General features: G+C 38.5%; 1 protein-coding gene across 1 annotated transcript in view; it reads right to left on the reverse strand.

The window, feature by feature from the left end:
- gucy2ca (guanylate cyclase 2Ca) overlaps window positions 1-12,487 on the reverse strand; it is a 17,120-nt gene extending 4,633 nt beyond the window's left edge. The window contains exons 1-21 of the mRNA XM_005752277.1: window positions 12,286-12,487; window positions 11,088-11,200; window positions 9,544-9,611; window positions 9,239-9,460; window positions 9,024-9,142; window positions 8,700-8,799; window positions 8,484-8,589; window positions 8,261-8,405; window positions 6,350-6,435; window positions 6,136-6,253; window positions 5,947-6,028; window positions 5,603-5,696; window positions 5,070-5,132; window positions 4,911-4,982; window positions 4,719-4,823; window positions 4,116-4,202; window positions 3,730-3,862; window positions 1,559-1,696; window positions 1,275-1,363; window positions 1,000-1,091; window positions 628-786 (exon numbers count right to left, since the gene is read on the reverse strand). Of these exons, the coding sequence (XP_005752334.1) occupies window positions 628-786; window positions 1,000-1,091; window positions 1,275-1,363; window positions 1,559-1,696; window positions 3,730-3,862; window positions 4,116-4,202; window positions 4,719-4,823; window positions 4,911-4,982; window positions 5,070-5,132; window positions 5,603-5,696; window positions 5,947-6,028; window positions 6,136-6,253; window positions 6,350-6,435; window positions 8,261-8,405; window positions 8,484-8,589; window positions 8,700-8,799; window positions 9,024-9,142; window positions 9,239-9,460; window positions 9,544-9,611; window positions 11,088-11,200; window positions 12,286-12,487 (2,393 nt within the window). The remainder of the gene's footprint in view (window positions 1-627; window positions 787-999; window positions 1,092-1,274; window positions 1,364-1,558; window positions 1,697-3,729; window positions 3,863-4,115; window positions 4,203-4,718; window positions 4,824-4,910; window positions 4,983-5,069; window positions 5,133-5,602; window positions 5,697-5,946; window positions 6,029-6,135; window positions 6,254-6,349; window positions 6,436-8,260; window positions 8,406-8,483; window positions 8,590-8,699; window positions 8,800-9,023; window positions 9,143-9,238; window positions 9,461-9,543; window positions 9,612-11,087; window positions 11,201-12,285) is intronic.
- Between the last annotated feature and the right edge of the window lie 2,521 nt (window positions 12,488-15,008).

Genomic DNA, 15,008 nt, shown 5'->3' on the forward strand with positions numbered 1-15,008 from the left:
AATGAAAAACAAAAAATGGACAACAACAAGCCTCCTCCCTACAAAGCTGACCTAGCAACTTATTTCTGACCTCAAAATGTTGGAAGCAGTTTGATGGACAATATGATTTTTCAATAGTAAACCCCAGGCCTGATATAATTCTGACCATTATAAAAGCTGGATGCTGTGCAACAAAGTATTAAGTGTTTTTAATACTTCTTAATATTTTTTCTTCTACAAAAACAAATAAAAGAATGAAGTGTGGAGATTCTATAGATTTTGCCAGGTATTGTATTACAAAATACTCCAATTAACAATCACTGATTATGATTGAAAATTTGTTATAATTATATTATGTTTATATGTTATGATACATGTGTTATATTTGATAACATTATTAATATCAGTATTCATAAATAGTGTAAATCTGCATAACCTATGTCCCTAAACAGGTGGATATTTAGAGGGGTTTGTTTTTTTAAACAAAACCACTGCCTGCTGCTGCTAAACCTGCTTATTTTTACATGCGTGGTGTGCAACACTATAATCAGCACAACATATACAGAAACACTGTAAGAAGGAGGAGAATGCAGACTTGAAAGTTCCTGGTGTCAGATGCCTCTGAGTCAGCTGAGTGTAAAAACCCACCCAGGAAGAAGCATAAAGTTGAGGCGATCCGCTCTGTCCCTCTCAGCTTTGTACAAAGCCGTTCTCTCCTCCACGAGCTTCTCCAAAGTCCTGGAGTACATCTGCAGACGACGGATCAGGTTGTCCATGTACGTCTCTGTGGCTTGGTTATGGAGATTACTGCATCAGATCAAAAATGTTTTATATCACCATATCAGCTGTTACTGCTACTTACTGCTCTTCATTTAAGAGAATATGACAGAAAGACGTATTTTTGAGGAAAACCTCCTCACTTGGGTCTTTGAGGTGAGGTGTTTGGCAGTTAGTTCGGAATGTGTCAAGTTATAAAAATGAATCGAAGCCACACCGAAGAAACACACAATGGGAATCTACCTGAAAATATTTCCAAGCGTTAACTCGATTCTTTTAAAATCTGGCCTCCGTTCTGGGTCTTCCTCCCAGCAATTCTTTATCAGTGTGTACAGCTGTATAGACACAGAGATACACACAAAACACACATAAAAAACACAAGAAAAAAAAGAAGAGGAAAGTGTTTTTTTATCTACTTAATTTACTTGAATGGATCCATATAACTTTATAAACTCTATAAGAATCAGGGTGTGTTGCTGTAACAGCTCCTTTGCGTTTGAAAGGCTTTTTTTTTTTACCTCAATCTCTCTGTCTGACACACCCTCAAAGTTCAGGTCAGGTCTGAAGACATTGTGCCCGATAGGATGCTGCAATCTGTAGATCTTCTCTGTGGGTTTGCACAGCAGTCAGTTAAACAAGATAAGTATGGGACACACGTTACTCTGTGACCTCTGTGTTTCACAGTGTGCCGAATTTTGCATCTTGTATGTGTAAAAGGGTCTTTAAATCAACGAAAACCGATTGACAAAGACAGACACATTTTTTCAGTTCTGCTGTTTATGGCAGTATAATGGTGGCCTACCTCTAACATCAGTGCAGTACTCTGTGTAGAAAGGGGCTTGTCTCATAACAATCTCATGGGCAATGATGGCGTAGCTGTAGACATCGCCTTTTGGAGACACCCCAAATTTACGAAGATGCTCCGGGGCAGTCCACAAATCTGATTGGACAGAAAACCAGCAACATCAGTTTATCATCAGTTACTTTCACCAATCAGAATCACACCTTTCAATGTCAGACACATTTTTCAAATATATTAATTCTACGTTTAAATCTGCAGCTACCCTAACCCTGAACATAAGTTCAGCATTTACAAAGTCAGTCCCCTTCATCTGACTTCCCCTTGTAGCCAGTGCTCATCTTAGCCTGGCTTATTAGAATGTTCGTCAGACATATCTTCCTCCACTGTCTTGCAGTACTTTGAACAAAAAATAAGAAGACTTATCTGAAATTACACGTAACCCAGTGAGCTGCTGCTGGAGCAAAGAAAAAGGTTAGCTAGTCTTTGACAGCCAAGCCACAGGCGGTGCAATATTTCCTCAGCCTGACAGAAACAGATAGTGACTCTCTATTGGAGATCCTTACTGTGTGTCTCTATGGGAGCTTTGTACAGGGACCTCCAGCTGCCCCTGAAGCCTATTACAGGTACAGTAGACAAAGCAACACCTCTGACTATTCATAGTTGATGTGTTTGAAAAGATAATAATAGTGATCCTTCAGCAATGATGGAAAGTCAGGCAAAGAGATTAACTGTTTACCTGCAGAATGAGTCCTGATTACATCTAACAGGCCAAACAATCCTGACTTTATCCACCAGCCTCTACAGAAGTTACTGAGACCTCACCCCAGTTTCCTGAGCCAGCCTGGCTGCATTTTCTGCTTCCCTGCAGACCTCAGACCCGCCACTGCTGTTACAAGGTCCTGGGTCGTGGAGTAGAAGCTCCGCGGCAGTGTTACTGTTACAACCCTTACAAATGAGAGCAATCTCTTTTGTTTTTTAAAACAATTGTCCAAGTGTGGAGAATCCACTGGTGAAAAAAAGTCTATGTCTGGCTGGTCAAGGAGAACTTTAAAATAGCATCTATGCTACTCTGTGAGGTAACATGCACGCCATTTAAAACCAAGGTGATTGCTGTTTATGATAGAGATGCTGCTGCTATGTGTCGCAGCCAAATAGCAAAATTCTGCTATGTGGCTACGAAAGTCGATCAGACCCCGCCCCCTCCAAAACAGGATGGAGTCTTACCCAAAGAAATTTAGCATTTTTTTTTGTGTCTACAGCTACTGTAGAGGTTCTACAGCAATACAATAGTGTCACGTTGTTCTTCAGTTAAAAATTCTGTGTTCTGATTTCATTAGTAGCCTATTTAACTCCTGAGAGTACTTTTAAAATAACTCTCTGAATTAAAAGCAGTTTTTTTTCCTAGTTTATACCTTTTATAATAACTGTTGTGTGTTTTGTGCCAGTTTGCTGCCAGAGAAATCTAATTTGTTTTTCCTTCCCAGTCTTTTTTCCTCACACCGACTTCAGAAGTCAGAGAAAAACTAACAAGAAAAGCTTGTCATGATTTAGTCATGCATTGCAGTCGCCGTAAGGTAATGTCGGAGGCCAAACCAGTCATATCGTTGCTTAAGTTAAGCTAATGTTTATATTTGATTAACATAAATCCTGGACAGTTTATGAGGGGAGGACTATTATTCAAGGAAGTCGGAATACCAGGAGCAAACCCATGCAATCAGAGGAAGAAGAGGCAAACCCTGCACAGAATGGCCACAGCCAACAGGGAGGTTGGCTGATGCTGTGATGTGACGGTGCTAACCACCACATCACTGTGCTCACCTGACCACAGACATGTCATCCCAAGCTCAACCAACAGGTAAAGCAAGAGCAAGGCAACAATGACCATTAGAGAGCCGTCAGTCTAACCCATGCTGGCAACCCTCATTAGAGAAGGATGATACAACCCAAGCATATAAAACACAATTAACCCAGTTAAACTCTCTAAGTCAAGAAATTATATGATTAAATTAAAATCAAGAAATACACTCCAAAAGCTCCAAACACTCAAAACTCTCACACAAACACTCAGAACAGAGCAGGATTCTAACTCAGCGGGAGCTTTTAGAAGAAAACGATGGTCTCAGAGCTTAGATCAATACTCAGCCACACTGATAACATTTTTTAAAGCTTACCTTTTCCTGTATTTAGCATGGTGTTGCAGCCAAAGTCAGTGATCTTGACCACCATACGGTTGTCGACAACACAGTTGGAGGACTTGAGGCGGCCGTGGACTGCAATATTGCTTGAGTGGAGATATGACATGCCCTATCGAATATATACAGCAGAGCAGTGGTTATTATTTGCTATTTCAACAATTTTTTATCATGTGTTCTGGTTGTTTTTTCTCTTAAGAAAATCCTGAAATTATATGTTGCTGAAACAAAATATGTGCTGGAGGTGCTTTAAATGTGGTAATTAAAAAACAAAGCAGTTACCCAAAAGAAAACAGGCAAAATAAAAATAAAAGAAAGCATTTAATAAATCACATACTCAGAAAGGCAACTTAAAGAAACAATACCTTTGCTATGTCATACATGACTGATATTTTAAACTCCATATCCATGAATGTTTCATCTGGGTAAGAGATCCTGTCACTGAGAATGTACTGGGGGGAAAAAACATGAGCAAATTCAGGTTCTAGCATTTTTGGAAACTGAAACAAGTCTGTGTGTGAGAGAGTCTGAATCATATGCATTCATACACACTGTAAGTGTTCTTTAAACACTGAGTGTCCATAACTTATCAACAAGTGAACATCAAAGTCACTGTGAACTATGTGTGCCGCTGAGCACTGAAAAGTCAAATCAGCATAGAGTCAAAAATTGTGTTTTTCTGCATGCAGTGTGACACAAAGCAGACACAAAGCTCAAATCATCTCAAATTGGTTCTTTGAACTTTGTAATCAAATCTCAATCCAGTCGAGCCCCGTTGGGAACAGCAGGTGTAACTAATGAAGTGGCTGGTGAGTGCATTTCTGTGCTCATGGGTGTTTTTTTTTTTATTGTTATACAGATTAGAAAACAATCTAAACGATAAGATAAACTGATTTACGAACAGAAATCCCAGCAGCAGGACCTGATATGAAGGTAGAAACAGTGTGTGAACGTTGCTCTGCTCTTACCCTGAGGGAGCCCCTCTGACACAGCTCAAACACACCGTACACACCATATTCAAACTTCACTGTGCCATAAAATTTGGTCAGATTGTAGTAGTCAATGCACAGCAGCTGGAACATGAAGACAGTGGCAGGGAGAGTTAATTATTTTTTATGTACTTTTATTAACCTCCAAGATAAAACGCAGAGTTATCTTACAGTGTTGAGCTCAATCCTCTGGTCCTCGGTGAAGTCTCCCTCTGTGGTTTTCAGCTCTTTCATGATTACAGGCTGGAGAACACAGAGAAAAGGACCGACATGATCATTTCCCTTTGAATCTTTTTAAAATCAGATATCAATTTTTTGGATTGCTGATACCTTCTTGTCGTAGCGGCCTCGCTGCCTGAAGTATATACTGTCCTTTCTCTTATCTTCATCAATCTGTTTCATAAACACACACATACATTCTTATCTTGAACTGCCATAGATCTGAAAGCTTTTTACATACATTTTAGGACAGGTTTTATTTTCAATAAGATAGCTGCAGATGTATGGCCCTGTTCTAACACAAGAATCACTGAGCAAACAGGTCCAAAACAGAGCAGGCATCCATGACTTAACATTCACCTTCCTTCTAGGTGTATCATGTTCAACATGGGCTGCAAAGCAGCTTGCAGAGGCATTAAGATCATCTGTTACCAGCTGGGATTGTGTGACTCTTGGACATCAGTTTCACTTTTTATTGAACTTTAACAATTTAGCACATACTCTGACATTTTCATGTAGTCATATCTTATTTATCTTATTTAATGCGTATCAAAAAAAAAAGCCTTACTGTGTCATAGAGCTGCATTTTTTCAGCAGTCAGGGAACAAAATCTGGAGTTAAAGTTTGCTGATGAGAGCATTTACCTTCAGAGACACTTCCTTCTCATCCAGAGGGCCAATCAGGTGAGGTTCGATGTGAGACCATTTCTTCTGTAGACAGCGTTCTTTCCTGTTCTGCCTGTCAGTAAAAAAATATTTTTAAAAAGCATGCAGTAAATGATCGTATATGTTTACTGCATAATAAGATGTTGTTGCGCCAGGTTGAAAAACACAAGGCAGTATTTGCCACAGAGCTGTTACCCTGTCCTCCTTTACCTAAATAAGGCAAATACTGCCTAATTTTTTCAGCTCAGCTCTAGTGATGCACTTGTGCTAAAATGTGACATGCAGCTCTTCTACCACAACTGGGAAATGAATCTGCAGTTTACCTGTAGAAGATAAGAGCAACTCCCGTCACCACCACAACGCTGAGACTCAGAACAATCACAATGATTTCCTGCATGTCAAACTCTGAAAGCAGACATGCATGAATAGAGTAGAAGATTCAGAGCTTTGCCTTGAATAAAGCATTAAATCATTCTGTAAATTATTCTGCAAAAAGTTCATGTGTGTTTTACCATCCGGCATCTTTGGCTCGTCAGGAGGCAGCTTGTTTCCTGCCCACGGCAGAGTGGGGTTTTGGGTGTAATTGATGGTTTTATTTAGTGATGTATCAAACAATAGCAGAGTTTTATACTACAGAGGAAGAGAGAGGGGAAAAATGTAAGGAAAAAAAACAGCTATTCACTTTTAATGCAGCAGTGTTAACTGATTAATAAACAAAGGTTTCACCTTGGCAGTGTTAGCTGATGTGTAAATGATTGAGAAGTTAACATCTCTGTCCCCATATTCATCAAGCACATAGTGTCCTCCCATACCTGCTTGCACACACAATCATATAAACAAGACAATAAAACATTTTTGCATTATGCTTTTCCAAAAAGTTTAATTAAAAAAAATGCTTTGACTCAATGTTACCTAAAAATTTGACATGAAAAACTGCAAATAATTATTTCATTATCAATAAATTCTGTTAATATCCTTTATTAACTGTTAGGTAATTGCAGCTATACAACATGAGAAATCTGCATTTCTGAAAGTCAAAGTTGATCTTTTGAAGCTTTGTTTTTTCTTTTTTACACAATAACTACAAAACATAGAGATTCTATATACTCCAATCAAAATTATTGCCAGCTGAACGGATTAACAGATAAATCACACACAAATTACAAAAAGCACTACTCGAAAAATTAAAGTAATGATTAAGTGGCAAGAACTGCTGCTCCTGGAGTGGCCACTGGAGGTTGTCTCCTAAAGTGACTCAATCCTTATAGACTCCCATGTTTAAAAGCCCAAAAACTACTCATCCATTTGTATTTTGTTAAAACGTAAAGTTCAGGATGTGGCTGCTTTGACTGCTGACGACGGTAACACTTTCATATTGTATACATGCATAAAATGATACACGTGAAACTTCAATTGTTCTATGAATGTTCAAAGAGGGATTCTTCCTGGCCCTACCTTTCACAATAAAACATGTGACTGCTGTAAATAAAATTGATTGGTAGAGGCAGGGTACACATAACTCATAACGCATAGAGACAGACAACCATTCACACCTATGGGCAGTTTAGAGTTACCAATTAACCTAACCCCTCACATGACTACATGTCTTTGGACTGTGGGCGGAAGCCAGAGAACCCACGCAAACAGAAAGACCCCGCCCTGATGGTTGAAATGAACTCAGGACCTTCTTGCTGTGAGGGAACAGTGCTCACCACTGTGCTACTGTCCTGCCCTGATAGATTCCTAATGTTATATATAACAAACAACAGTTATGTGAATTAAACAATTGAAAAGCTGTTTATTTGTGACTGCAGTAATGACAGAAAGCATGTGTATTTTCACACAAGCGTAGAACAAATCAAACCTCCATGTAGAAATCAAGAGGTGACAATCACTTCTGGCTACAAAAAAAGAAGACATTTTCCAAAACCCCTGACATGCAGGCTTCATAAAACTGAGCCCAGAAGCAGGTGACCTTATGGTGACTCATCCATCTTTTATATACAGTCTGTGGCATCCCATTATTGCTGTAGTCGGTACAGAAGAATAAATCATAATGGAATCGTTTTCATACCTGTACCTTTTAACCATAAAGAAAAATCCAGAAGACCGACTGACCCTTTTACTTGGGTACAAGTAAGAGGGCAGGATAAGAGTTAGCCAGAAAACAATAAAAGTTACCATAAAACAAAAGATCAAGGGCTGTAAATACTCACTTTGATCTCATACTCTGTATCTTGGAGGACAATCTCCACATTACAGTGAGCTGAACTGCAGTAAATATTAACTTGAAGAAAAAACAAGCAATGAAAATCTCTTTATCCTTTCAAAGTCATCTGAAGTCATCTTCAGGTATGATTGGTTTTGTTGTATGATAGCATCCAAAACCTCAACACAGAGCAGCAGAATTTAAAAAAGAGACGACGGTTGTGTTTTAATGTGAAAGCCATCTTTGTTCTTCAGCTGCAGTCAAACTTTGATCTAAGCAACATCAATCTTGTGGGCATAAAATAAAAGAATGTTTAACTCATCCTTCTTATTTCAGCTACTTGAATAGGCATGGTGTCCTCCCGGATACTGCTTATCACAGTCCTCCGGCATTCTGCCTCCAGCTGTGTTATCTCTGGTCATACGCACCATAAAATGAGATGTTTCCAAATGGGTTGTCACCCAGAGAGCCATTGTCGTTCCCGTTGTATTTTTGTATGCTGAGCATCCTCTCTCTGAGTGCTTTACCAAACAGCAGAGTCCCATCATGATATCCAGCCACATAATCGTTTATCTGCACGAAAGAATGGACGATAAAAGACCGAGCAGTTACTTCATGTGGTCTTCTTTCTAAACTTGAGGTGCGACTCACCGTTTCATTGAATGAAGAGCCAGAGGTGTAGTTTCTCTGCGGCAGAGTGACCACTAAGACACTTTCCATACCCGCAGAAGATGTGGTGTTTAAATAATAATCAGGGCTGAATGAAGGAAAATAGTTTCTTAGTATTAAGATTTCTTGATTCCCACTTAATAAAAACATTGTGGTAGCAGTGCATGTGTGAAACAATAAATTCCTGTCCAGGCTTACTTGTACACATCTATGAGAATAAACAGGAAGTCTTTGGGAATCTGGCCCACCAGCTCCTTTACTGAAATCATCTCATCAGTGTTCCCACATAAGATTAAAACTGAAAGAAATAAATCAGTTTTACAGTAAGCAAGAAGGAAAATTCTTCAGCTGTCTTTGTGCACTTCTTCAGTCAGACTACTGGTTGTTCAGCTCTTTCAGTCTTGACTACTGCTACGGCTTAAATAATCAACTTACAATGAAATCCCCAGAGGACCAAGGCATTTTCTGCTTTATTAAAAAAACTATAAATTCTCAAAAACAGACAAAAATATATATATTCACTGTTGCTGTGTCTTTTCGGAGACTGGAACAATTTTTTCAGGCCCTCCTCCCCATGAATTGGCTCTGTGTTTGTGCCCAGCATAAACTTGTTAGTAGGTGCCGTCAGTGCGTTGATATACCTGTGGCAAAGCAATGAAACAAATCAAAAAGCTGGTTTATGCTGGAGTACAAATGAAACAACAGATCTTATCCATAATCACTTGAGTTTGGCTCACCAGAAGCAGTCCTCAGATGCATTGTTGGTTTTCTTATAGACGTAGAATCGGCTCCACCGCTCCTCCTTGAATGGCAGAGTTTCATTCATAAAGTGAAGGAAAAAGTCACAGATCTTTCGTGCTGGAGGCAGAATTCGGGTTAGTTTAGGCTTGTAGTCACAAGAGAGGCCAAAACTTCCAGCAGAGATGATGGGAATGGTTAAACGCAGACCAATGTTTTCACTGGAGAAAAACAAACGGGCAAAAATTAAAAACTCAAGAATTAAACAATCTCATGAAAGTAAAAGAAAAAGATCCATACTTACTCTACTAACTGATAGGTGGCATATGTGCAGGAAGGCCCCAGCATGACACATCCAACTTCACCATTAGCCTGAAGAAAGTTACAACTGCATTAAGGAAAATGAACTTCAGAGCAGTTACTTCACAGTCTAGTACTTGCATTTAGTCTTTTTGCTTCAATTCCTCCTAGCTCTGTAATTTTGCAATATTTCCCCAAATCCATTTCATTAGTCCCCAGTAAAATTGGACAAATCTGTTGCTCTTGACTGTGCTGGAGGAAGCAGTATCAGCTGTTTGGCCTAATGTCAGCTGCACTGACTGAGTTCACTATGCGGCATGCTTTGTCTACATTGCACTGTGCTTCTATTTAGCCTGGTGTTTGTGGTGATACTTGTATCTTGACATTCCACTAATTTATAAGTATCATAACTTCTATATCACCAAACCCTCTGGTAAACTTCCTCTTTAGCTCAGCTGCCTCTGTGACCGATGCACACAGTTACCTTCCAATCTAAACCAAACAAAGCTCATAGTTTAATCTCTTGCAAGTAATGGCAGTATCATCTTCACATAATCAATGAGTCTGTGGCATCAAGCACAAGTCATCAAGTCATCCTGCTCCCAACACCACTCAGAAAAATATTTCAGTATTTCTCTGATCTCTTTCACTTCTGCCCCCTTCCTCTCAAATCTCTGCTCGTCTGACACTGGACACTTGTCAGATAATATCGCCAAGCTGCAGACCTTATATACTGACTATTGTTTACCTGAGGTCTATACTGTATGACGTTTTGGTACATAAAATGGGCAAAAGTATTGGGTCATGGTGTCTGCCTTTACAATCACTGATGAAAGAGTGGGTTGTTCTAAAGAGCTCGCTGAATTCAGACGTGCCACTGTAATAGGATGCCATCATTGCAAGAAGTCAGTTCATAAATTTCTTCCCTCCTAGATCCTCTATGATCAGATGTAAGTGTTTTTATTGCAAAGTGGAAGCATTTAGGGAGCAAAAGAGTTCCCAATCCCTTCTGGCATTAACATCAGCATAAAAACTGTCCACCGGGAGCTTCATGGCACCTTCTCTAGATGTAACATGTAGATGTCCCATTACTTGTGTTCATATATGAGGAAAGGTTATTTTACAAATCAAATATAAATATTACTATTATTATTATTTGAATTATGATGAATAACAGTGGTGACATTTATGGAAAAAGTCTACAGAGAGCTGAGGTCATCACTGATTTCTTTGTTTTCTACTGATGATGTTTTAGAAATAATATTTTCATGCATCCCCAAGAAATGAAAATGTCCATTCATGATGTTAAGTTCATGTTTACAACCAGAACTGTCCTGCTGTGTGTAATGATGCCAGTTACAAGCCAATTTAAGCATAACAACCTCAAACCATCAGTAGTCGCAGAACTGCAAAAACCCCTCAGACCTATTTACAAGATCTAAAACAAAGGCTTTAAAAAAACTCTGAGGCTTTAGGAACAAGAAAATCACATCAGAAAGTGTTATGTCTGATTGTGCCCACTATGTTTAAGCAAGTAACCACACTTACGTTTAGTTTCTTGAGTATTGTCAACCCCTCGCACGTGCTGCTCCCGCAGCCCTGCCGCTTGTACAAGTTGGTGTTGAACCCATTGAAGTTAGCAGTCAAAGTGAAGTCTAAACCTTGAGTCATGGAAAAAAATTGATAAGAGTTATGAATGTCGGAAAACAATGAGATTAGATTAGTCTGACACTGGCAAAAATAGGTCTAATGGTTGAATTTGCATCAGAAGCAGGAAGAACAGTAACATTTTTTTTAAAGGGTCCCTTAATAACAGATACAGCAGATATGTTTAAATAACATATCTAAGCATAACATATTTAAATCTCTAAATTAGTTTCATTTGTATCATATCTGTCAATATGTTTTTCCCCTACAGAATAAAATGCTAAAAATTACTTAAAATAGCATCATAACAAATGCTTTTGTCCACCAGAGCAGCTCTGGCTCCGCTGTTAACAACACAGCCAAGGTTGTGTGTGACGGAGTACAGGATCAGAGTCGAATGGTAGCTATTAAACATTCCTGAGAACTGTGAGTCATCTTTTGTCCTTCTGTTGGCATTGACTGCAGAAATCTTGCATCAGTCCTTTTAGTAATAAAACGAGCAACCTTGAACTATTTAACAACAGCGAAAGTGACATATGATTTGGTACATAAACCACAAGTTAATGATGTATTTAACTTTTTCGTGGTAAACACGCACGAGCAGTAAAACACTGGTCAAACATCAGCGAGACAGATTCCTGGAAGCATGATTCAAATACACAGAACACTTTTAAAAGCTACTTTAATGGTTTCCTTGCAGGACATGACTATTTTAGCCTCGCCTTGTACACACAGTAAAAGGACCTAGAAAGAGGTATCTTTTATATCTATCTGCAGGCAGCTTGAGAAAAATGTATTTATATGTTATATCTTTTTAACCTATGATAAATACAATTTCATGTGAAAATAAGATAATAGTCATACATAAATGTCATACTTTTAGACTAGGCAAACAAAAACCAAGCAGTCCAGTTTTTTAATTTTTAATTTTTAAGCTAAGTGTGAAAGTTGACAGTAAAGTATGTTCTGTGTAGGTTAATGCATTCGCAGAGAGACTTTTAAGATACTGCTGTATATATTGATACCCTTCTTGTTGTTCTTCGAGCCTGATGTGTTTTGTTTTGTGTGTTTTTTCTGTTGGGTATCTATCTGTCCATACCATACTTATCGTTCTCCTGCTTGTCAGCTAGAATAGCTTGTTCCACGGCCGCCTTCACAAGTGGCATGCTCCATTCATAAGTGTTGTCCTCCAGCAGTACAATATTCATGTAGTAAGAACGGTTTGAATTCAAACAGTCATCAATCATGTCACTGGCGACCATGGCAAGCGTAAGTACGCCCAGGTAAAGTAAACTGGACATCCTGATCACTGAGACTTTCAGTTTTGCCTCTGAATTTTTGGCTCTAGTATAGATGTCAAAAATAGAGACCTCTGCTCAGGTAAACAGGATGCTGGAAGCACGACATATCTTCCCCACTGATGACAAAAGTTCAAAAACAGAAGTCAGCACATCTCTGCAGTAACCAAAAAGAAGTCGCTCTCCTGATCCGATGCCAAGAATCCAGGTAAGAGAAGTTTTGTGTAAGATCCGGCCCCCAAAACTTTCAGTAAATTCAGAATATCGAGATTGAAGACCAAAAAGAAAAGAAATAACAGCTGTTATGTTCCTCTTGGTAAAGACCGAGTTCTTTAATCGTCCACCTTAGTACAGGCTGGTCTCCTTTTGTTAATGAACAACTGCAGTGAGGCAGAGGGAGGGCAGGGCAGGAAAAACTCACACACTCTACCTGGAATGACACCTTACTTTAAAAAGTGACCAGGATTATAATTTACCCTGTTTATAAACACCAAGTTTAGACCTGCCTCCCTATTACCATCTAAAAAAAAAGTTTATTTCCTTGTTTTTAGCGATGATCCCGTCAAGTGTGAGAACAAATTACAATGTCAGATTTTTAACAACAGCACATTAAATCTGGCTCCTGGAAACAGAACACAACAGTACACAGTGGCACCACTTAAACACCTGTTTTGCCTTTTTTCTAACCGCTTTGTTTCCTGCACTGTAGACGTCTTTATGCAGAGGCGGGGGAGAAGCTTTAATGCTGAGGGGGTCAAAGCTCACAGGAGGCCATAAAAGCGAAGGCTTGTGTGGAGCTGATAAATATTGCCGACCATAAAAGCCAGGTCGATTAAGCCTGTAAAATAAAACCTGTGCCACTGCATTTTCCGAAGAAAAAAACATTTAAATCCTCAGAGGTGCTGTTCAATGTTTTAAGTAATTTTTGAAATCCTCAGCTAAGTACCTTCTAACTAAGATAATCTGTATTTAAAACACTATTAGTGTATAGCTTATAAATCGTGTAATTACGACCCAATTAAGACAGTATTTTAATTATTATCACAAGCATCACATAAAAACCTATTTATCACATCAGGATAAAGGTCAAGAGCAAAGTCATAATAACCTGATAAATGCACTGATTTGGTATTTTCTGCTTCCAACTAACTAAAGCTTTCTCCACCACAGAGTTCAAAAACCATTAAATATGAATTCACTTCAGCCAGTTATCTGACTTTTTGATTAAACGCCGAAATCTTTGACTTTCAGTGAAATGTATTATTGAATAGAATATGTGTTGTCATGATTATCTTTTCATCACAGCTTTGCCATTTTGAGCAAACTGACACATAAAGTTAAGCTAAAGTTATGACTATAGACTCTTAATGGTGCCTGTTTCACATGGATTTGTCCAATTTGACTGGATTGATTAAAATTACTTAAGTACAGATTCATGATTCGGATCATCTGTCTTAAGTGAATATTTGAGAAACTGCTTATCTGCTGGGATTTTTGAATACAACCTTCTCCAAGGTTTTTAAAGAATGGCCTAAAAAAGAGGAACTATTCATTGATCATGGGCAGTGAGTTACTAACATGGACCAAAATCTGTGAGGATTGTTTCCAGTACGTCATTGAACTTGTGCCATGAAAAATTAAGGCAGTTCTGAAGGCAAAAGTGGGTTCAACCCAGTACTTCAAAAGAGTACCTATCATGCGAGTGCATAAATTCATAAAGGAAAAGTAAATGTCCATTGTGAGAGCATTTTGTGATGATATGAACATTTCTTAAAAGCAGAAATGAAACCATTTTTAAAAGAAAACAAGTTAAATCAAAGTTTAAGCAAGAAAGTTACCATTTCCTATAAAAAAATTAAACTGATTAACTGATTACTAATTTTCAGTTACTGGGTTTATTGAATAATACACTAATTACTGCGGCTCCAGAAGCTGGGCGGAAAAAGGAGAGAAAATGTAAAAGTTACATTTCAGCTTAAGTAGAAATCACTACAGCAAACATTTGTTTCAAAAGGAAAGTTGGGACATCAGCTCAACGTCCCTTTCATGTGGTTGCAGTCCAGAGTAATGTGAAACAGCCAGCGTCTTTCCTCTACAGAAAAAAACTGATTAGATCTCACTGTTTTAAGTAATTATAGGCCAATTTCCAAAGAGAGAAAGTTGTTGCTCATCAGCTCGGTCAGATTATTGAAGGAATTTTTACGTCTTTGATAAATTCCAATCCGAGTTTTATTGAAGACTTCTAATGATATTCTAATGCGTTCAGATAAAGGTGAACATTACATTTTAGTCCTGCTCGACTTATAACGTTAATCATGCTCTCTTATTAACAGACTACAAAACTGGGTTGGCATCACTGTACTGCTTTCAGGTGGGGGGGGTTTCATACCTATCAAACAGACACTTCAGAACTCATATTAATCAATGTATGCCCCCATCTGCACAGCTCGTATGTGGAGCCCCCCAGGGCTCAATCCTTGGACATGTTCTAGGACACACATATATATATATATATATATATATA

Source organism: Pundamilia nyererei, unplaced genomic scaffold (assembly GCF_000239375.1).
Source record: "Pundamilia nyererei isolate P.nyererei 1_Seehausen unplaced genomic scaffold, PunNye1.0 scaffold00350, whole genome shotgun sequence".
NCBI lineage: Eukaryota > Metazoa > Chordata > Actinopteri > Cichliformes > Cichlidae > Pundamilia > Pundamilia nyererei.